This window comes from Grampus griseus, assembly GCF_964374135.1.
Source record: "Grampus griseus genome assembly, chromosome: X".
Taxonomy (NCBI): Eukaryota; Metazoa; Chordata; class Mammalia; order Artiodactyla; family Delphinidae; genus Grampus; species Grampus griseus.
In genome coordinates, this window is record NC_138999.1 from 64,834,049 (window position 1) to 64,856,223 (window position 22,175).

The window sequence follows — 22,175 nt, forward strand, 5'->3', positions numbered from 1 at the left end:
TTTACAATAGTCAGGACATGTAAGCAACCTAAGTGTCCATCAACAGATGAATGGATAAAGAAGATGTGGCACATATATACAATGGAATATTACTCAGCCATAAAACAGAAACAAAATTGAGTTATTTGTAGTGAGGTGGATGGACCTAGAGTCTGTCATACAAAGTAAGTCAGAAAGAGAAAAACAAATACCATATGCTAACACATATATATGAAATCTAAGTGGAAAAAAAAGGTCATGAAGAACCTAGGGGCAAGACGGGAATAAAGACACAGACCTACTAGAGAATGGACTTGAAGATATGGGGAGGGGGAAGGGTAAGCTGGGACAAAGTGAGAGAGTGGCATGGACATATATACACTATGAAACTTAAAATAGATAGCTAGTGGGAAGCAGCCGCATAGCACAGGGAGATCAGCTCGGTGCTTTGTGACACCTAGAGGAGTGGGATAGGGAGGGTGGGAGGGTGGGAGATGCAAGGGGGAAGAGATATGGGAACATATGTATATGTATAACTGATTCACTTTGTTATAAAGCAGAAACTAACACACCATTGTAAAGCAATTATACTCCAATAAAGATGTTAAATATATATATATATATATAAAACACCTTAATAATTCCTAGACACTTCTTTCACTAGTCTTCTTTTGTCTCTTCTGTTATATGATTTTATAAAGGAATTTCTCTTTTTTCACATTTGAGTTAAAAGTTTTCTTGATCGGAGTAAATCGCTAGTACTGAAGAAGCTTCTTCCTTAGGATGCCTCTTATTCGTTGTCAAGAGCCCATTGTTTGGGTACTGAAAGCTATGCCTTAGAAATAAAAATTTTGTTTCTCTATAGGCTCTACACTAAGTCCCACTATTCACTCTCTAAATATTCCTTTATCTTCCAAAGTCATAACCTTCAAAAGTAAAGGATTAATATATCACCTGTGACCTTCAGGCCCTTCTATTTACTATTTAATACTTTAAAGTTGTTAGTAGGAAAGATATTTTCCAGGGACTATAGTACATAAAGGTAGGAGGTTTATCAAGTGAGGTCAACTCAAAAAAGTAATTGATTTGGAAACAACTCCTACTGCAAATACTTTTTCCACTACAGTTTTAAAAAACATTTGAGAAAATATACCCATCCAGTCTTAAAATTTGCACTGGATATATTTATTTAAAACAAAATAAAAGTTTACTATGAAAAAACATTAAATTTATAAGCAAAGACTTTCACAATCAATTGATATCTCCCCTTCTTGGAGTACATTACTCTACTTTCAACTATTTAAATAAAACAAAAAGAAGAGTAATAATATTCACAATTAAAATATAATGCTTACCAACAAAGTTAAGTAAGCTTAAAGTCTTTCTCTTCTCTTGAAGCATTTAAATTATTATGGCCACAAAATAATCCCACTAACAGGAAGTCAATTAATATCTCTAATTCTGTTAGTAATAATCAAGTACGATGAAAATTTTAGGACTACAAGGGATTAAGAGGACCAAGAAAGTGCAGTAACACAACACTGCACTAATTTAACTTTATTCTACTTGCTTGCATAATATGTATCCCAATTAGCTCTAGCAAAATAGATTAAGCCTTAACAACTACAAATTTTCCTATTATCACTAAATATCACTCAGCAAAGATAGCATATAGCAGTCAGTGGTCCCCAATCTTTTCGGCACCGGGGACTGGTTTCGTGGAACAGTTTTTCCATGGACGGGGTGGTGGGGGATGGTTTCGGGATGATTTAAGTGCATTACATTTATTGTGCACTTTATTTCTATTATTATTACATTGTAATATATAATGAAATAATTATACAGCTCACCATAATGCAGAATCAGTGGGAGCCCTGAGCTTGTTTTCCCTTGCCACTCACTGATAGGGTTTTGATATGAGTTTGCAAGCAATTGATTTATTATGGTCTCCGTACAGTCAAAGCTCTCTGCTAATGATAATCTGTATTTGCAGAGCATCAACGCCTCAGCTCCACCTCAGATCATCAGGCATTAGATTCTCATAAGGTGTGCGCAACCTAGCTCCCTTGCATGCGCGGTTCACAGTAGGGTTCGCACTCCTATGAGAATCTAATGCCCCCGCTGATCTGACAGGAGGTGGAGCTCTGGCGGTAATGCGAGCAATCAGGAGCGGCTGTATTTCGCTCGCCCGCCCGGCGGCCCGCCGCTCAGCCCCTGCTGTGAGTCCCGGTTCCTAACAGGCCACGGACCGGTACCAGTCTGTGGCCCGGGGGTTGGGGACCCCTGGTATATAGGAATCCACTATAATTTAAATCTAAATTCTGATGCTGCCATTAAGATTACTTTTGAATTTCAGAAGTAATAAAGCTAAGCATCAACAGTCTGAATTCCTCTAAAATGCACCTCCCTTTCCCCCAAAACTTATTTCATTATATCTGTGTTCTAGACCATCAGGGTTTATTCATAAAAATTCTTGATATTTTTAGCTTTCTTAATAATCCACTAGCCTACAAATGTTAGTTTAAAAAATTCCTGGTTAAGGAATAAATTTTCAACTCCATCCTTAAATTACAAGTGAGACTGAACAGACCTGGAAACATAATTGGCAGATAATGACTGAAGGAGAAAGACAGTGAACAGAGAAGAGAGTATCTGTAATCCTTAAATGCTATCTGCTCCATTCTCAGTTCACATACTTCTTGCACAGGGCTAAAATATACCACTGTCCCCTCTCCTTGATGTTTATTTTTGGAGGATGTCTCAATTTGTTTGTTTTGCAATGCTACTGAGCCTTTTGTTCTTGGTAATAAGGTATTTTCTAAGTAATTGCTGGGGTTTTGCGCATGTGATACTTTCATGCATCACTTCTCAAAGCAATGTCAAAGAATACAGAAGTTTTTTCCAATAATTGCCTGCCTTGTCAAAATATGCAGATAATTTTATTTTCTGAATAAGCTTCATAAAAACAATATAAAAAGATCAATTGAAAAATATTTTATACTGCAGAGGAACACAAGCTTATTTTATTTTCTATCAATAATATTCATCTAATGTCTTCTACATACCAGGTACTGCATTAGGTACTTTACAGCCCTCATCTCCTTTAATTCTCACAATACAAAAGAAGATAGGCATTTTCCCATTCTACTGATAAGGAAAATGAGACTCAGAGTAACTTGCTAAAGATCACTTGGGTTGCATTAACATACATGATCTTTAAAATTTTACACAATGTTTTGAAAACTGAGCAAACGGGAGGAAAACTATCTGCCACCCTAGCATTATTAAGACCATTTTTTAATGTTTCAGTATGCTTTGTGCATTCATTCTTTTCCAGGGAATTCCCTGGCTGTCTGGTGGTTTAGACTCAGGGCTTTCACTCACAGGGCCCAGGTTCGATCCCTGGTCAGGGAACTAATATCCCACAAGCCACACAGTGTGGCCAAAGAAAAGAAAAAAAACGACACTCTTTTCCATATTCCATATTATTTTTCTATTACAGATTCCCAGAAGTAGATCAAGAAATATGGATAATTTTTTACAAGTGAAGAATTGTCAATTATTATTTTTTTTAAATATTTATTTTCGCTGTACCGTGTCTTAGTTGCAGCATGCAGGATCTTCCTTGCATCATGTGGGATCTTTAGTTGTGGCATGCGGACTCTTAGTTGCGGCATGCATGCGGAATCTAGTTCCCCGACCAGGGATCGAACTCAGGCCCCCTCCATTGGGAGCTCAGAGTCTTACCCACTGGACCACCAGGGAAGTCTTGAGATATGGATAATTTTGTCAAAGACCATGCCTTTTCATTTTTATCATGCTGCCTCCCTAAAATGACACCAGTTGCAAGAATAAGCAACTTTCTTTCTACCAGAGGGGGAAATAATTCACCATAAAAATAAAATAAGTCACTGCAAAATAAGCCTTTGTGGCCTAGCAGAGAGCATACGATTTGGAGTCAGATAAGGGGTAGAATCCCAGCTCAGCCTCTACAGCTGTGCTTCTTTAGGCAAACCCCCAACGTCTCTCTTGCTCAGTGTCAGTTTCCTCACCTTTCAAAAAGGGCTAATACTCTGCAGGGTTATTGTGAGGATTAGAGATAATGCATGTAAACCATAGTGCATGACATGTAGAAGGCATTGAATAAATATTAGAGAATAAGTCAATGTTCCAGTGAAAACACTGTTACGAGTGCAAGTAATCTGATAAGTAGGGTAGCATTTCATTTAACAACAGACAACTATGAAGAACTTGAGTGATTTTTAATTATATTCATTTAGGAGAGGTGTCTTTTTTTGTTGTTCTTCTCTATTTTTTTAAATAAATTTATTTATTTAATTTATTTATTTTTGGCTGCATTGGGTCTTCATTGCTGCACGCAGGCTTTCTCTAGTTGTGGCAAGCAGGGGCTACTCTCCGTTGTGGTGCTTGGGCTTCTCATTTTGGTGGTTTCTCTTGTTGCGGAGCACGGGCTCTAGGCACACAGGCTCAGTAGTTGCGGCTCTCAGGCTCTAGAGCTCAGGCTCAGTAGTTGTGGTCCACAGGCTTAGTTGCTCCGCGGCATGTGGGATCTTCCCGGACCAGAGCTCAAACCTGTGTCCCCTGCATTGGCAGGCAGATTCTTAACCACTGCGCCTCCAGGGAAGCCCTCTATTTTTTTTTAATTGAAGTGTAGTTGATTTACAAAGTTGTGCTAATTACTGCTGTACAGCAAAGTGACTCAGTTATACAGGAGAGGTGTCTTTTAAAACATAATACTTAGATTATAAGATCATACATTATCCTACCATTTAAAGTCAAATCTACTATGGTGGATAGACCTGGGATTTTTTAAAAATAATGTTTTCAAAAATTGTAAGCATTTTGCAACAGAACGTCTATATTTTTAAACTGTCTCTAAGTAGTATCACAGTAATCTCATTATTTAAAAGTCCAAAACATGCTCAGTTACAGGGGAAAGGTATAAAAACGAAACCAACTTTACCAGCCTATGTTTGTTCCTTGATTACTGATGAGAAAATCCAATTTTAGATTGTGAAACCTAAACAAACCCTCAAGTGAAAGAACAGATTGCTGACTTTATATGTACACAGTTAATTAATTAATTAATTAGATGTTTATTGACAGATACTGCTAGGTGTGAAAAGAATTAATTTAAAAGTGTCTGTATTCATTCATAACCAATATTTTATAATAACTATAAATGGAGTATAATCTTTAAAAATGGTGAATAGCCATGTTGTACACTTGAAACTCATATAATATTGTAAATCAACTATACCTCAGTTAAACAAAAGTGTCTGTATTCAAGATGCTCACAGTCTAATGGGAAAGACTGGTATATAAACAATGACAATACAATGTGCTGAATTCATCTCAATTCACCTAGGGGAACCAGGAAAAGCTTAGTTGAGAAGGAAGGTAATGTTTGAGCTAAGAGTTGAAGAGTAGGAACCCTCAGGTGAATGAGGGAGTGGGGTGAGGGAGAAGAAGGGAGATACTCCAGCAAGTATAGATACTTGCAAGAGAGTATAGAAAGATCAAGGCAGGAATTCCCTGGCAGTCCAGTGGTTAGGACTCGGCACTCTCACTGCTGGGGCAAGGGTTCAATCCCTGGTGGGAGAACTAAGATCCCGCAAGCCATGCGGCCAGTAGAGGGCGGAGCTTGAATTGAGATGAGCCTGGAAAAAGCAGACCAGGGACAGACCACAGGAGTCCTTTTATACTTTGCAAAATAGGTTATTTTAACCTTTCGGTTGTCAGTTTTTTACCTTAGCATCTCTGGCAACACTATGAAGGATGAGTTCAAGGATGACCAGTTAGGCAGTTATGGCAAGAGATTTGCAAGAGCGATAAGGGTCTTGAACAGTGGCATGATGGGAAGGGAGTTAGAATCTGATTCCTTAAAAACATTTTTTTATTGAGATAAAATGCACGTAACATAAAATCCACCGTGTTAACAATTTTAAAGTACATAAAACATTATTAATCATTAGAGAAATACAAATCAAAACTACAATGAGATATCATCTCACACTGGTCAGAATGGCCATCATCAAAAAATTTACAAACAATAATTGCAAGAGAGGGTGTGGAGAAAAGGGAACCCTCTTGCACTGTTGGTGGGAATGTAAATTGATACAGCCACTATGGAGAACAGTATGGAGGTTCCTTAAAAAACTACAAATAGAACTACCATATGACCCAGCAATCCCACTACTGAGCATATACCCTGAGAAACCATAATTCAAAAAGTGTCACATACCAAAATGTTCATTGCAGCTCTATTTACCATAGCCAGGCAACGGAAGCAACCTAAGTGTCCATCAACAGATGAATGGATAAAGAAGATGTGGCACATATATACAATGGAATATTACTCAGCCATAAAAAAGAAACAAAATTGAGTTATCTGTACTGAGGTGGATGGACCTAGAGTCTGTCACACAGAGTGAAGTAAGTCAGAAAGAGAAAAACAAATACCATATGCTAACACATATATATAGAATCTAAAAAAACCAAAAAGGTCATGAAGAACCTAGGGGCAAGACGGGAACAAAGACACAGACCTCCTAGAGAATGGACTTGAGGACACGGGGAGGGGGAAGGGTAAGCTGGGACAAAGTGAGAGAGTGGCATGGACATATATACACTACCAAACGTAAAATAGATAGCTAGTGGGAAACAGCCACATAGCACAGGGAGATCAGCTCGGTGCTTTGTGACCACCTAGAGGGGTGGGATAGGGAGGGTGGGAGGGAGGGAGATGCAAGAGGGAAGAGATATGGGGACATATGTATAACTGATTCACTTTGGTATAAAGCAGAAACTAACACACCAGTGTAAAGCAATTATACTCCAATAAAGATGTTTAAAAAATAAAAAATCAAGTACATAATTCATTGCTAATTCCTTTTGAAAGTAATCTATCCCCTGCTAGGCTCTTCTGCTTCTAGTTTAGTGAGAGGTTAAATGAATAAATAATTTAACTGGTAGAAATACTAGTTTTTAACATTTTTCACTGTTTTATTAAAAAATGGTGGTTGTAGAAATTTAGACAGTACCAACATATAAGGTAAAAAGTTACAGTGTTCCCCTAATGAACAATCCCAACTACCCAGAGATATCCACTGTTGTATATCCTTACAAAGGTTTCTCTCTCTATATATATACACTTTTATATATATATATATATATATAAACATAAAAGGCCTCTAGAATATAAAACTATGTATTGTTTTACATCTTGTTTTCCACGTAAAAATGGCTTGGAACCCTCCTAAAAAAGCACATAGATTTCTAGTTCCAGTGTATGAGCCTGCTCATTTCACCATTACTTTGAAAATTGTATATTTTTAATTTTACTTTTTGCCAATCTATTAACTCGTTTTAATATGCTAGCTTATTTTTTTTCTTATGGAATAGTACACATATTCAAAAACAGAGAAGGTAGGTTCTCTTAAATTCAGCTCAAGTTGACAAGCATCGGAGATGTTTAAATGGCATTTTAAAAGTGCCTGTACAGGTATCGTGTACTAGAAGGAGGCACAGAATGTACAGGAAATAGCATAAGACGGACTGACCTAGGATTTCAGTCCTTGTTCTGCAACAGTTAACTGTGTAAGTTTAGGACTTGGGTTTCCTTATTTATAAAATTAGAGAGCATAAAGAATTGCTAGTAATCTGTAAAGCTCTAAGAGCATACGGCTCTACACGTTTCAAAACAACAATGTTAAAATTCCTCAGCTTGGATTGCTTAATGGTGAGTAAAGAATACTGTATCTCCTCCACTTGCCAAAGTCAGTAAATTCCACGAGGAGGAATCTTAGTTTTGTTCACTTATATACACTAAGCTTCTCACAACAGCGCCTGGCGCGCTTGATATTTGGTAAACCATTGAAAATGGTTTAAGAGCTTCACTCCGGTAACTTGCTTTGAATCAATTATTTGGACAATGAAATAAATTTGGCATAGCTCCGCTCTTCTGTTTACTCCTCTCATTCCTGAAGTGAAAATGCTACAAAATACATAGTTCTCACACGTCTAAAAGGGAGTTACATCTACTGACAGAAGAAAGACTCAGATATTCTACTCCTTGGACCTAAAGTCGAACTTCCCGCCACCACCTGATGGGGCCCATACTCAAAGAAGTGTCAAAACTCGTAGCTATGTACATCCACAGGCCTATAGAAGCCAGCTTGTCACCTACCCCACCCCACTCTCAGACTCTACAGTCCCAGAAGACAAGGTATTACAGTTTCTTCTCTCGCGAATCCCACAATTCCAAAAACGGCGGAATTGGAGCCGCCAAAGGTACAGAATCGGCGGGGAAAAGGGATCGGGAAGGACAAAACAGACCCTCTCAAGCCCCACTCGTTGGGAGAAGCCCGTGTTGCTGGAAACAGCGTCCTCACCTCCTTCTTTCTCTGGGCAGAGGCTGAGGGAACCCCGTAAACGAGCAGCAGTGCCACCGCTACGGTCGCAGAGACGCACCAAAGCCACCAACGCGCTGCCATGTTCGCTTCTCTCCTTCCTAGAAGGGAAACTTTCCTGGGGCTGGGTCTGAGGGTTGGGCGTGAGAACAGGCAAACCAGCCCCCTCGCGCCTCCTCATTGGTCCAGCTCAACCCTGCCCGTAGTCCCCTCACATTACGTCAGGGCGCTGTACAGCCAGACGCCCGCTAAAAGACGTTTCACTTCTAATTGGTCTCTGTTAGCCAATAGAAAAATGACAATCTGGAGGTTTTACATTGGTCCGCTAAGGATGAGGGACCGCCCCTTTCATTAAACGTAAAGATGGCGGGCTTAGCGGTTCTTCAAATACGCGTGCGCAGTTGTGAAGCATTGCGGCTTTTCAGCGTCCAAGCTGGCTTAGGGTTGTTAGGACAGAAACTTTTTCCCGGAGACTCTTTAGAACTCTTTGAACACCTCTTTCGTGTAATATTCTAGAAAAATTGGACCTAGCCACGTGATTGATAGGAGCTATCCAAGTCCCTTATTTGGCCTCCAAAGTATTTCAAATAAAAAAATAAAAAGAAAGTTGGGGCTTCCCTGGTGGCAGTGGTTAAGAATCCGCCTGCCAATGAAGAGAACACGGGTTCGAGCCCTGGGCGGGGAAGATCCCACATGCCGTGGAGCAACTAAGCCCGTGTGCCACAACTACTGAGCCTGAGCTCTTGAGCCCGCGAGCCACAAATACTGAAGCCTGCGCACTTAGAGCCCGTGCCCTGCAACAAGAGAAGCCAGGACAATGAGAAGCCTGCGCACTGCAGCGAAGAGTAGCCCAGGCTCACCGCAATTAGCGAAAGCCCGCACACAGCAAGGAAGACCCAACACAGCCAAAAAATAGGTAAAAGCAGGAAAGCAAAAACAGTGTTACTGAGGGATATTTTAAAAAGTGAATGAACAAGAGCTTGTTGAATACCTTGTGTGTCCCAGGAACTGTGCCACATGTGCTGAACACAACAGACATCAAAAGTTATATTCTAAAGTGTTTATTCATGGCAAACCTTTAGGTTTATTAGGTAGGCACCAACAAGTACTTAAATTTCTGTTATAGACAGCAAATTTTTTTTTTTACTTGCCGTTCTTTTGTTTGAGAGATGGACGCAGCACTAAGGTTGTAAGAAAGCACTTCTGTCTTTTTAAAGTTTTTGTGTCATAATCGGTTTTCTTAAATATCCAGTTCCCTTATCTAAAAAATAATAAAAATCCTACATAGCAGAACTTTCCACTTATTTGGCCCAGTTCTGTTTACCATTGTGGGTTGTAAAACTGGGATAATAGAGAAGAATAATATACTCAAGAGGAAAAACACCAACAAAACCAATTGCATGTAATTTGGATTTATTTTGATGCTGTGGAATATCATATGACCATTCTTTTAGGCCCTGCTGAGAAACACACGGAGAGGAAAATAATTTCATTAAGTTGGAGAGACAAAGAGATGGGTATGGAAGGGAAAATAGTTGCTTCTGAAGAGATGTGATCTAGAGATATGTAAAAAATTAAAACGTTTACAGACACTCGTAGTAAGAAATTTTTTAAAAAAGGACACTGGGACATGCCATATGATTCCATTTATATGACATTCTAGAAAGGTAGAGAACAGATCAGTGACTATCAGGGGCTGGAGGTGGGGAGAGGGACTGACTACAAAGGGGCCACACAAGGAGATTTTTTGTGAGGATACAGCCTTTCTCTCCTTAATTATTGGGGTGGTTACACACTGTTTGCATTTGTCAAAACTCAGAAGACTACACTAAAAAAGAGTGAATTTTACTGCATGTAAATTTAACAAATAAAAAATTAAGGTAAGTTTTTTAAGTACACAAAAATCTCACCTATCATTTTGGCAAAAATTCAATACATGATGTCATTGAGTCTGTGAGGAAACAGGCACCCTCATACATTGCTGGTGGGAATGAAAAATGGAGGATAACTTAATATCTAATGCATTTATCCTTTGATTCAGCAATCCCACTTCTAGGAATCTACTCCAACAATAAGAAAATATATGCTCACAAATTTGTTCATTTCAGCACTATTTGTAATTGAAATATTCTCAAAACCACCTAAATGTTCAAATATAGGAGAATGATTGAATATACTATGGTACATAAATACCATGGAGTATTTCACAGCTGTAAAGAAAAGGAATGAGGAAGAGCTCTGTAAATGATATGGATTTTCAAGATCTATTGTTAAAGTGAAAAAACCAAGTGCAAAAGTACATACATATTATGCTACATTTGTGTAAAATAGAAGAGGAAATAAGAAAATATATATGTTTGCCCATTTTGCAAAAGGAAACACAGAAAGCTTAAATTAGAAACTAATGAAATTGGTTACCTACAGAAGGTGGAGAAAATGGAGTAGAAAAGTTATGAGGGAATGACACTTCTCTAAGTACACCAGTTTGTATAGTTTTGACTTTTGAAATAATGTTAATATTTTAAAAATAAAATATAAAAGCAAATCATATGGTTTTGCAAGATGAAAAAAGTTCTGGAGATGGATGGTGGTGATAGTTGTACAACAATGTGAATGTACTTAATACCACTGAACTATACACTTTAAAATGGTTAAAATGCTAAATTTTATGTTATGTATATTTTACCACAATTTAAAAAATAAGTTAAACATTTAAAAAGCACATCAGTAAGAATGGGTTAAAAAACTGAAATTGAATACAAACAGAAAAAAGGGAGCACAGCTCTATTTCAAATGAAAAAAACCACACTAAAAAAAAAATAACTAATCTGAAAAATTTATGAACACAGTACCTTGATTACATACCATTAGTCTAAAGAAAAAAACACAACTACAAGCAAATCTTAAACTCTACTAGGTAGATTTCTTTTTCATAGTGATATGAGCAAAGCAATTCTGAAAATATATTGTGTATAATGTAATATGTAAAAACACTGATGTTGAGAGCCAGGATTCTCACTGTGTAAGAAGGGAGATACAAATATGAAATGAGGGAAAGTAAAAAAGAACTTTTGGGGGTTGGACTGGAATTGGAAGTATTTGTATAAATTTATCATTCATGATATATATTCCTAGCTCTATTCACAGGAAGGACTAGAAGCAATGACACTCCAATATCAATGAGCAAACCTAGTGCCAAATCTAGGTTGCTAAATGCCATCCCTGAAATAAATTGGGGCTCCTTAGGGAAATGGTTGATTCCAGTGCTGGGGCAGGGAAAGTACAAGATGAGCCTTGTGTCAGAAAATAAAGATGTGCTCAAAAAAAATGATGGCGACGTCAAAAAAAGACATATAAGCCAGCTTGAAGGGAATCCTACTGACCACATCTGAGACTATTGAGCATTAAAATAAATCATGATAGCAATGGATTATAACCTATGGAATCCATGGATCCACACTGATAGTGAACAAATAAATAGGGGAGAAGATCAAACTCCTCTTTATAGTAGAACACTCAGTATTAAATATGGAAGGAATGATAGAGTTAGAAAATCACCATTTTGCAACTTTCATACTAATAATTCTTTTAGGCAAAAATCATCAATGGATACAAAAACTAGTGGGTGGAAGTTTGATAAAGAACAGGATATATACATAGTCTGAATGTATTCCTCACGTTACTTATTAATGACAAAGGGAAAAACAGTAACTTTATACTATAGGAACTTGGAGGTCACCCTTTTGATCAAATGATTAAAGTTGGCATTATCAATAATGGGACAAGCTAATATTATAGGCTTCCTGATAAGATGCCCTAAGAAGACATATCTGTCATGTAGTATTCCTGTCAGAAGTGCATTAACTGAATCTAATTAGGAGAAAATGTCAAGCACACAAAATTTGAGGGAACTTTTACAAAATAACTGGCCTGTACTCTTCAAATATATTACGGAGCACAGACCTGTGGAGTCAGAAGGTCCGTTACCAGTTGTCACTTACAATTGCCTAATCTTGATTCTGCACCTCACTTCCTTCATATGTAAGCTTGAGAGTATAAAGTTTACCTTAGTAAGAAAAAAATTAGTGCTGTGAAAGACAAAGAAAGGCCGAGGAACTGTTTGATTTTCTAGGAGACTAAAGACATAACTTACATGTAATGAGGTGGCTGGACCTAGAGTCTGTCATACAGAGTGAAGTAAGTCTGAAAGAGAAAAACAAATACCTTATGCTAACACATATATATGGAATCTAAAAAAACAAAAAGGTTCTGAAGAACCTAGGGGCAGGACAGGAATAAAGACGCAGACGTAGAGAATGCACTTGAGGACACGGGGAGGAGAAAGGGTAAGCTGGGTCGAAGTGAGAGAGTGGCATGGACATATATACACTACCAAATGTAAAACCGATAGCTAGTGGGAAGCAGCTGCATAGCACAGGGAGATCAGCTCGGTGGTTTGTGAGCACCTAGAGGGGTGGGATAGAGAGGGTGGGAGGGAGACGCAAGAGGGAGGAGACATGAGGATGTGTGTATATGTATAGCTGATTCACTTTGTTATAAAGCAGAAGCTAACACACCATTGTGGAGCAATTATACTCCAATAAAGATGTTTTAAAAAAAGACATAATTAAATTCAATACAGGGAACTGGATTGAATTCTGGATAGAGATATTGGGGTAATTGGTGAAATTGGAATATGAGCTGTAGTGTCTCAATATTAAAATTTCTGAATTTAATAACTGTACTGTGGTTATGTAAGAGAATAGCTTACTCTTAGGAAATGAACCCTGAAGTATTAACAGGTAAAAACACATGACGTATGCAAGTTATTCTCAAATGGTTCAGAAAAAAAGAGATGCATTTATATATACATCTTTTATGTACATGTATTTAATCACACACACAAAGAAAACATGTGGCAAAATATTACCAAGTGGTGTACCTTGGTAATGGGTGTACAGGAAGTCTCCCTCCCCCAATATTTTATTATGAAAATATCCAAATATACAAAGTGAAAGAATTGTACTCTGAACACACACCGCCAAGATTCTACAATCAACAATTTGTTAAATTTGCTTTATCACATATTTATCTACATATTAATAATTCTTTTTACTGTTCTTGCAAGTTTCCTCATAACTTGAAATCATTTCAAAATTAAAAGTTAAACGAATTAGTAGGTAGTAATAGGAAAAAAATTAAAGAAATGAAGGAAGTTTGGAGGGAACAGAAAGTACTGCTAGTGTGGAGCGAGACACAAGCTCAGTCCTCTAAAACACTATCTTGAAGCTGGTGCCTTTGATGTCTCAGTCTGAGATCAATGTCTCAGCTCTCCTCTATAGATCCCTAAACCTGGCTTCGAGGCCAGGGATTCTCTCATTGTTACGTAAATATCTTGGTATGTCATTTACAAAGTGTAAAACTTCGTTTCCCACAAGGCGTTTATCCTTCCGTGCTGTAAAGAGGACAAATTCTATAGGTTTTTTACAGGTCTCGCGAGATTCATCAAATCTCTTTAACGAGCTCAGCAGGAAGCCATTTTGTTTCTCAGGGCGCTTTGCAAGGGTACTAGAGGTGAAATTGCAAGAAGTCAGCAGCTGCAGTTGCCGCCGTTCTGTCTTCAGCTTCACGATGTTTCCCTTGGCCAAAAACGCACTAAGTCGTCTCGGAGGTGAGCAAAAATTGTGAGCACATCTTTTCCAACTGCCTTTATCCGTTGTCTTCGTGCCCCTTCCTTCCATGTGCATCTCGACTTTATTATTCTAAATGCTCTGTCTCCTACTTCACCCCAAGTAATTGGGAAAATGTCCTTAGCATTAGCCTAATCGCTCAGCGTTTCTGTTTGGGTTCCCAGCTCTCTTTTGTTACTGGAGTCATAACCCAGCTCTGCTTTTTTTTTTTTTTTTTTTTTTCGGTAGCCTACGATTTCAGGGGAGACACCTGGTGAACACTTCTCGTTCCTTAAGTAATTCCGTAAACTTTAGCTTTGGGGACACGTTTACCCGCAAATGGAAGAGCCTCTTCTCCAATTCTTGGTTTCATTGCAGGGAGACAACCTAAATGGTAGCACTGCAGCTTTTATGTTATTTGTGGATTATTAACTAAATAATTGTGGTCATTTTTTTCTTACCTAAAAGTTAGGCAGGTACAGGGAAATTTTGAGACCAGCATTATGTACTGAGAATGCACTAGATTGGAGAGATAAAAGTCATTTCCATACTTGATTTGCACTGAAGGTGACCTTGAGTAACGTGAGCAGTTTTACAATGAAAGTGACCTTAAACAACTACCATTTAGCTTCTTTAGCCATCTTTTTATTTTATGTTTATGGAGTCATTAGAAGTATTACTAGATTGTGTTCTAAATGCTCAAGCACCTTTGACAATAACCAAAAAATAGTTGTCTGACCGGTTTTTCATATTCCAAAAGCCACATCTATTATCTCTTTCACTTTGGGCAAATGATTTAACCTCTCTCAACTTCATTTTCCTCCTTTGTAAAATAGAGGCTTAGTAAATAATAAATACCTACCTCATAGAGTTGTTGAGGATTATATGAGATTACCAATAGGTGGTAACTGAACCATTTCTTGTCACAGAGAAGAGGTCCAAAGAAATCCACTTGGGTGACCTGAGTGTTGAGGTCATGAGGTGTTCCAGAATTGCTTGCTTGGTAATCTTATTTTCTTTGCTTTTTGAGCAGGTAGGGCCTTGTACCTCAGGAAAGGGGTTTGGGGGTTGTTATTTTCAATGTGGAATTCACATGCTCACTTTTTAACTGCTCTAGAGCAGATTATATTGGGAAATGTTTGTAAATTTGCTCATCCCAAGTGTGACTAAAGGTGAAAAAAAACTAAGGCACTTAAGCGAAGAAACCATTAAATGGTCAAATAACTATCCTGAAATAACCCATTGTATCACATTATATCAAATAACCCATTGTATCACATAACCCATTATATTCATAAGTGCTAGTGAATGGGCAACATTGCTGTTTCTTTAATACGTTTTTCATTACATACCTTTTGAGGCTCTAAAACTATAAGGACCTGCTACTTAGATTGGAGAGGAAGAAAAAAGCAGCTGGAAATATGCATTTTCCAGTCTTGGCTCTTTCCCAAGCCCCCCAACTACCTCCAGAGGCAGTTTGAAACTCTTTCTACTAAAATAGCAGTAATAGCAAAGCTTTCATGTTGTCATTCTGCTCAACAGCTTTTACCTCTACCAAAAAAGTGGCCCTCCATGAACCTTTCTAGTTTTACCTCCTGTTACTAATTTATTTACCTTGTCCTTCAAACGTAATTTGTTTTCTAGGACACTGGGTTTTCTGTCTCTGCTTTTTTCAGATTTGCCTTTCCAATGCCTATATAACCAAATCCTACCTGCTATTCAAAGTGCTTAGCTAACATTCTGCTTCCTTGTATTATAGTGGTTTGTGTCTTTGTATCTAATAGCCTGGCTACATAACCAAATCCTACCTGCTATTCAAAGTGCTTAGGTAACATTGTACTTCCTTTTATTATAATGGTTTGTGTCTTTGTATCTAATAGCCTCCCCTAGAGTGGAAGTTACCCAAGAACAGGGTCTGTGTCTTACACATTTCCATATACCCCATTTCTTTTAGCATGGTGCTATATTCATTAGTCACTTTTTTAAAAAGTCAAGATTACTCTAGTTTTTGGAGGTTTTGGGGTAATTTTAAGGTCATAAACATTTAGCGTGCTTTAATGATTTTGAGTTTATTTACCCCTTTATGTTGTAAGTTGTTGAGCACTGCTGAGTAAACTTTAGTGAAATTCAAAGTCATAAATACTCAAATTAATGAAGTAGGAGCTAAGTTCAGAGGTTATACAAATACCAATTTGTCATGGATGTTACTGACATCACTTTTTCTTGGTTTTTCCCCTCAACATTTTATTGTGGAAAGTTCCAGACATATCGAAAAGTTGGAAGAATTGTATAATGAATACCCACATACCCACCACATAGATTCTACAACTAACATTTTGCTGTATTTGTTATATCACATATTTATCCATCTGTCAATCTTATTTGTGAAGCATTTCAAAGTATGCTACTTTGCTTTTAGCTGCAATATGTTTTAACATTTTATTATACTGCGTAATACTGTAGAATTAACTTCCTTGGCTTTTGTGAGTGGCAATACCAATTACACATGTTCTCTTTTCCTGATAATTGATAGATATGCTCCCGTATTCTCTTTTCTTTCCCCCTTTAAGTTCGAAGCATTCCGCAAACAATGGCAAGGCAGAGCCACCAGAAGCGGGCACCTGATTTCCATGACAAATATGGTAATGCTGTATTAGCAAGTGGAGCCACTTTCTGTGTTGCTGTATGGGCATATGTAAGTACTGTTGATTGATAACCTGTTTTAGATGTTTTTTATTCCCATTTATCTCATGTATTCAAAATGTTTTCACACAGTATACATTTCTAGTTAGGAGGGGCTTTAGAGATTTTCTAACGTAATTACCCACCTAGTGCAGGAATTTCTTCCTCAACATTGAGCATTCATCCGTCATCTGTTCTTAACATTTCCAATGACAAGTTGCTTAGTGGATCAAAAGGCAGTCTTTTCCATATTGTGTAGCTGGTTGAAAAGATCTTATGTTGAGTTAAAATCTGCCTCCTTCATATTTTACCCATCATTTCATTGCAATACAGAAATTCTGATCACATTTCCATGTATCAGCTGTTAGATATTAGAAGATTCCTATCATGTCTCCTGGATCTTCTCTTTCATATTAAACATTCTTAGTTCTGTTGATCATTTTTTTGTTATATGATTTCCAGGGTTTTCACCATCTTGGTCACCTTTCTTTGCTTAATCAACCTTTCTTCTATAGAAGAACTGAGTACAGCATTTCTGATGGATGACATATAAAGTGACTTGCTTTTAATATTTTAGTTTTTTACATCTTCATTTACCAATCTACTTACCAGTCACTGTACTTGCTGGTTAAAAATAGGAGTCTTGAAGTTATAATAAATATATAAACTGATTTTAAAAGATATGAAACAACCCTTGCCTTAATAATCAAAGACTTTATTAATAGGCCTTTTTCATTCTTATTTTGATCTTCCTGAAATCAGATATATTATTAAAATAAGTGTGTGTACTTAATTGGAAGAGTAAACAGATGTTGAACAAATGTGTGATCGAGGGCACTTTTGGAAGTGAAGTGCTACTTGAAGAAGGGATATTATAAAAGTTCTCTTTGGCAGTATTTAGGTAGTCGTGGTTGAGTGCAACAATGTTTTTGAGGATGTAGTATAGAAATGTGATATACAAATTTGAATTAATTAAATGAAATTTAAAATGTAGTTGCTGAGTCACACTAGCTACATCTTAGTTGCTCAATAGCTGTATGTAGCTAGTGGCTAACTGTATTAGACAGTGCAGATATAGAACATTTCCTTCATCTCTGGAAGTTCTACTGAACAGCACTGCTCTAGAGAATTAGGACAGCAATTAGGTTTGGCCTACCTGGAGGGCACTGTATCCCAGGTGACTTTCTGTGTGTTTTTAACCTATAGTGCAGAATACCTTTGCCACTTTAGGAAATACTCTCCAAGGGAGAGTGGGCTCTGGTTTAAACATATAACTGACAGCATTTTAATTCTTACAGACAGCAACACAAATTGGAATAGAATGGAACCTGTCCCCTGTTGGCAGAGTCACCCCAAAGGAATGGAGAGATCAGTGATCATCCCAGCTCGTTTAATACTGAATTGTTTCAAAATCAACTCATAATTGATGCCAAGTAAAAGCATTATGTACCCATTAAAATATGGCGTGATTGAAGAAATAAAGTACATTTGAAAACCTCATTGTAGGTTTGTTTGTTTCTTTTGTAAATGAAACCAAGCTTGATCATTTTTATTTATTTAACCTTTGTGTTAATATTAAAGTCAAAACACTGTACAACTTCTTGAATAGCTTTTCTCTATTAGGTAGTGTGAAAGGAAAGTTTGGCTGTCACCTAGGAGTCAACTTTATAATAGGCTGAAATTACAGTTAATGAATAACTGATAACAGAGTTATTTTAGGGCATCTATGAGTTTAAAATTTGGTGTCCATATCTTGGTTATACCTACTACTTTCAGCCTCTCATATATGTTTGTATTTAGAATTGGCGTTAAGTCCTTTGTACTCCTGCCAAGAGAACTTAGGGTGTCACCAGACCCATAGGAAGAATGGTCCTATCAAATGAACTCCTAGGATGTCTGAAGACTAGCTAGCTTCTTGGCTCCCTCGGTACATTTATCTTAGAGCTCTATTTTTTTTTTTTTTTTTTTTTTGCTGTACACGAGCCTCTCACTGTTGTGGCCTCTCCCGCTGCGGAGCACAGGCTCTGGACGCGCAGGCTCAGCAGCCATGGCTCACGGGCCTAGCCACTCTGCGGCATGTGGGATCTTCCCGGACCGGGGCACGAACCCGTGTCCCCTGCATCGGCAGGCGGACTCTCAACCACTGCGCCACCAGGGAAGCCCGAGCTCTATATTTTTCAGCATATTTATTTGAGATGTTTATGAGGTTATTAAAGAAAGGATCTGTTTTACTTATCTAACTACTAGTGACCTCTGCTGTTGGCTTTCTGTAACTATACCAGTTTTTGGATTGGTGGATTATCCTGAATTCACTATGACATTGGATTTTATGTGTAAGATATTAACTGAAGAAAACACAGTATCTACACCATGTGCTTCTTTATTTCCTCAGCCAAAGGCTCTGAAGTAAGCCTCAAGTAGTGGCTTTTTAATAGTGCTCAAGCAGAAAATGAAATTTCAGTTGAGTAACCTATCTATATTGGCTAAATTTGAGATTTCTAAAATTCACTTACCTGATACTGTAGGTTATCAGGTAAGTGGCTTTTAGGACTCTCCAAATTTTCCTGATGTAGATAAGGATTTATACTTAACCAAACATTTGAAGAATGTTTACTCAATAGGTGAAATACTAGAATTGCTCTTATGGCAATATGTCCTGTTTTCTCATTAATGTACCAAAGCCAGTAATTTCATGACTTTTTAAAGTAGGAATAAGGATTTGAATGTCATTGCAGCACAGAAGGTTGCAAGATTAGTAACTACATAGTAGTGACACCATTTGGTAAAATTTGAACACTTTATATCATATTTAGAATGTTAAAAGAGGACTAAAGTATTCAAATGCACATAACCCTCCAACATGATTAAGCAAAATAAACATGTCTTTAAGAAAGTTTCAACCTTCTGTTTTTGTTCCTGAGTTGGCACTGAGAATTTCTAATGACTGGAGGTAATTTTCAGTATGATTTATACCACTTCTGTCAGATAAGTAGTAATTGTCAGCTATTCTGATAGGCAAAAATAAATAGTATGGGGGCTTCCCTGGTGGTGCAGTGGTTGCGAGTCTGCCTGCCGATGCAGGGGACACGAGTTCATGCCCCGGTCCAGGAAGATCCCACATGCCGCGGAGCGGCTAGGCCCGTGAGCCATGGCTGCTGAGCCTGCGCATCCAGAGCCTGTGCTCCACAGTGGAAGAGGCCACAACAGTGAGAGGCCCGCGTACCGCAAAAAAAAAAAAAAAAAAAATAGTATGACTTTTTTTAAAAATAAATTTATTTTTTGGCTGTTTTGGGGTCTTTGTTGCTGCACGTGGGCTTTCTCTTGTTGCGGCGAGCGGGAGCTACACTTCGTTGCAGTGCTCGTTGCTGTGCGCGGGCTTCTCATTGCGGTCACTACACTCTTGTTGCTGAGCACGGGCTCTAGGCGTGAGGGCTTCAGTACTTGTGGCACATGGGCTCAATAGTTGTGGCTTGCAGGCTCTAGAGCACAGGCTCAGTAGCTGTGGCGCACAGGCTTAGTTGCTCCGTGTCATGTGGGATCTTCCCAGACCAGGGCTCAAACCTGTGTCCCCTGCATTGGCAGGCAGATTCGTAACCACTGCTCCACCAGGGAAGTCCTAGTATGACATTTTAAAATGTCTATTTGTCAGCATACGTGTTGCCTTGTGTGATAAAATCGTGGTGGTAGTCAGCATCTTTGAAAATACTTACAAAACTTAGTTTTATGATTAATCTTGTCCTGATGAGTAGTTATAAAACTACCACGGCCACTACCAGAAATGAAGCTGTGGTTTAAGTCGAAGTTATTTTGTGTCATCACAATATTCTGACCTTGCAGCTTGCTTAGTGTACTCAAAGTTTTCATCCTGTGTGAAGGTTGTCAAATTAGTCTCCCTGTAAAAATCTGTATGTTTGAAGAATTTAGATAAGTGACTTAATTTGGAAGCATTGCCAATCCTTCAAATGTTATTTATTGGGGGAGTTATGAAGTATTTTTTAAAAAGGGTGAATGTTGTAACTGCCATTCTTAATTTGACTCAAGCTATTTTAGTGCATGTGTTCTGTTCTTTTAAATTCATTAAACTTACTTAGAACTAGGTATCATGGTAGTTGTAGAGGCACAGATGTTGTGTTCTCACCCTCCTGACTATCAACTTTATTGGTGATATTAATAAGCATTTTATAAGCATTTGGGGGGTACCTACTATCTGCTCAATGCCAGGAAACCTGATATACTTCTTGAAGACATTCCCTTCTATTTGAAAGCTCAGTTTAATATAGTAGTAATTTAAAAAGTGTTGGTATGCTCATGCATTGATATGGGAGATTAGGGATGATTCATTTAGAGATACGAAGTGGTTTATTTTTATTTATTTATTTTTTGCGGTACGCGGGCCTTTCACTGTTGTGGCCTCTCCCGTTGCGGAGCACAGGCTTCGGACGCGCAGGCTCAGTGGCCATGGCTCACGGGCCCAGCCGCTCCGCGGCATGTGGGATCCTCCCGGACCGGGGCACGAACCCGTGTCCCCTGCATCGGCAGGTGGACTCTCAACCACTGCGCCACCAGGGAAGCCCGGTTTATTTTTTTTTAATTATCCAGGTTCTATTTTTTTCTAAATAAATATTTATTTATTTATTTGGTTGCACCAGATCTTAGTTGTCTTAGTTGTGGCAGGCGGGCTCCTTAGTTGTGGCTCACAGGCTCCTTAGTTGAGGATCGCCAACTCCTTAGTTACGGCTTGCTTGCTCCTTAGTTGTGGCCGGTGGGCTCCTTAGTTGCAGCACACAGGCTCCTTAATTGTGGCATGCGAACTCTTAGTTGCAGCATGCATGTGGGATCTAGTTCCCTGACCAGGGACTGAACCCAGGCCCCCTGCATTGGAAGCTCAGTCTTATCCACTCCACCACCAGGGAGGTCCCTGAAGTGTTTTCTTTTTTTTTTTTTACATCTTTATTGGAGTATAATTGCTTTACATTGTTGTGTTAGTTTCTGCTGTACAGCAAAGTGCATCAGTTATATGTATACATATATCCCCATATCCCTTCCCTCTTGCATCTCCCTCCCACCCTCCCTATCCCACCGAGCTGATCTCCTGTGTGATGTGGCTGCTTCCCACTAGCTATCTATTTTACATTTGGTAGTGTATATATATCAATGCCACTCTCACCCTGAAGTGTTTTAAAGTCAGGGAAAGGCCCAGTGATTAAGAATGTAGAGGATGTTGCCACTCATAATGATAAACTTTACCTAAAAACTAGAGAGCCTAGTAGATTTGATATTCTTCTGATAAAGCTTTATTTCTGGTTTCTGCCTTTCAGTGAATTTCTTTGAAAGTTTAACACAGTGTTAATGTTGAAGTTAGAAAACAACTTGCTAATAATTGGAAGCCCACTTAAAACCCATCTTAATTTCA

The 22,175-nt window shown here is 38.3% G+C and overlaps 2 protein-coding genes across 2 annotated transcripts in view; one reads left to right on the forward strand and one right to left on the reverse strand.

The window, feature by feature from the left end:
- The window catches only part of MAGT1 (magnesium transporter 1), a 47,861-nt gene extending 39,273 nt beyond the window's left edge, over positions 1–8,588 (reverse strand). The window contains exon 1 of the mRNA XM_082680951.1: positions 8,394–8,588. Within this exon, the coding sequence (XP_082537077.1) occupies positions 8,394–8,495 (102 nt within the window). The 5' untranslated portion in view covers positions 8,496–8,588. The remainder of the gene's footprint in view (positions 1–8,393) is intronic.
- Positions 8,589–13,936: 5,348 nt separating this feature from the next.
- On the forward strand, positions 13,937–18,262 carry COX7B (cytochrome c oxidase subunit 7B). Its single transcript, XM_082681268.1, has 3 exons — positions 13,937–14,082; positions 16,651–16,775; positions 18,061–18,262. Exons 1-3 carry the CDS (start codon positions 14,043–14,045, stop codon positions 18,136–18,138), a joined length of 243 nt encoding a protein of 80 aa, XP_082537394.1. The 5' UTR covers positions 13,937–14,042; the 3' UTR covers positions 18,139–18,262.
- Positions 18,263–22,175: the final 3,913 nt, after the last annotated feature.

What these genes read in the sequence shown, in the direction of transcription:
- COX7B (XM_082681268.1), top strand. Translation starts at nt 14,043, where the DNA reads ATGTTTCCCTTGGCCAAAAACGCACTAAGTCGTCTCGGAG. An exon ending in CGCACTAAGTCGTCTCGGAG is followed by an intron (nt 14,083 to 16,650) that starts GTGAGCAAAAAT and finishes TCCCCCTTTAAG; the next exon opens with TTCGAAGCATTCCGCAAACA. An exon ending in GTGTTGCTGTATGGGCATAT is followed by an intron (nt 16,776 to 18,060) that starts GTAAGTACTGTT and finishes TAATTCTTACAG; the next exon opens with ACAGCAACACAAATTGGAAT.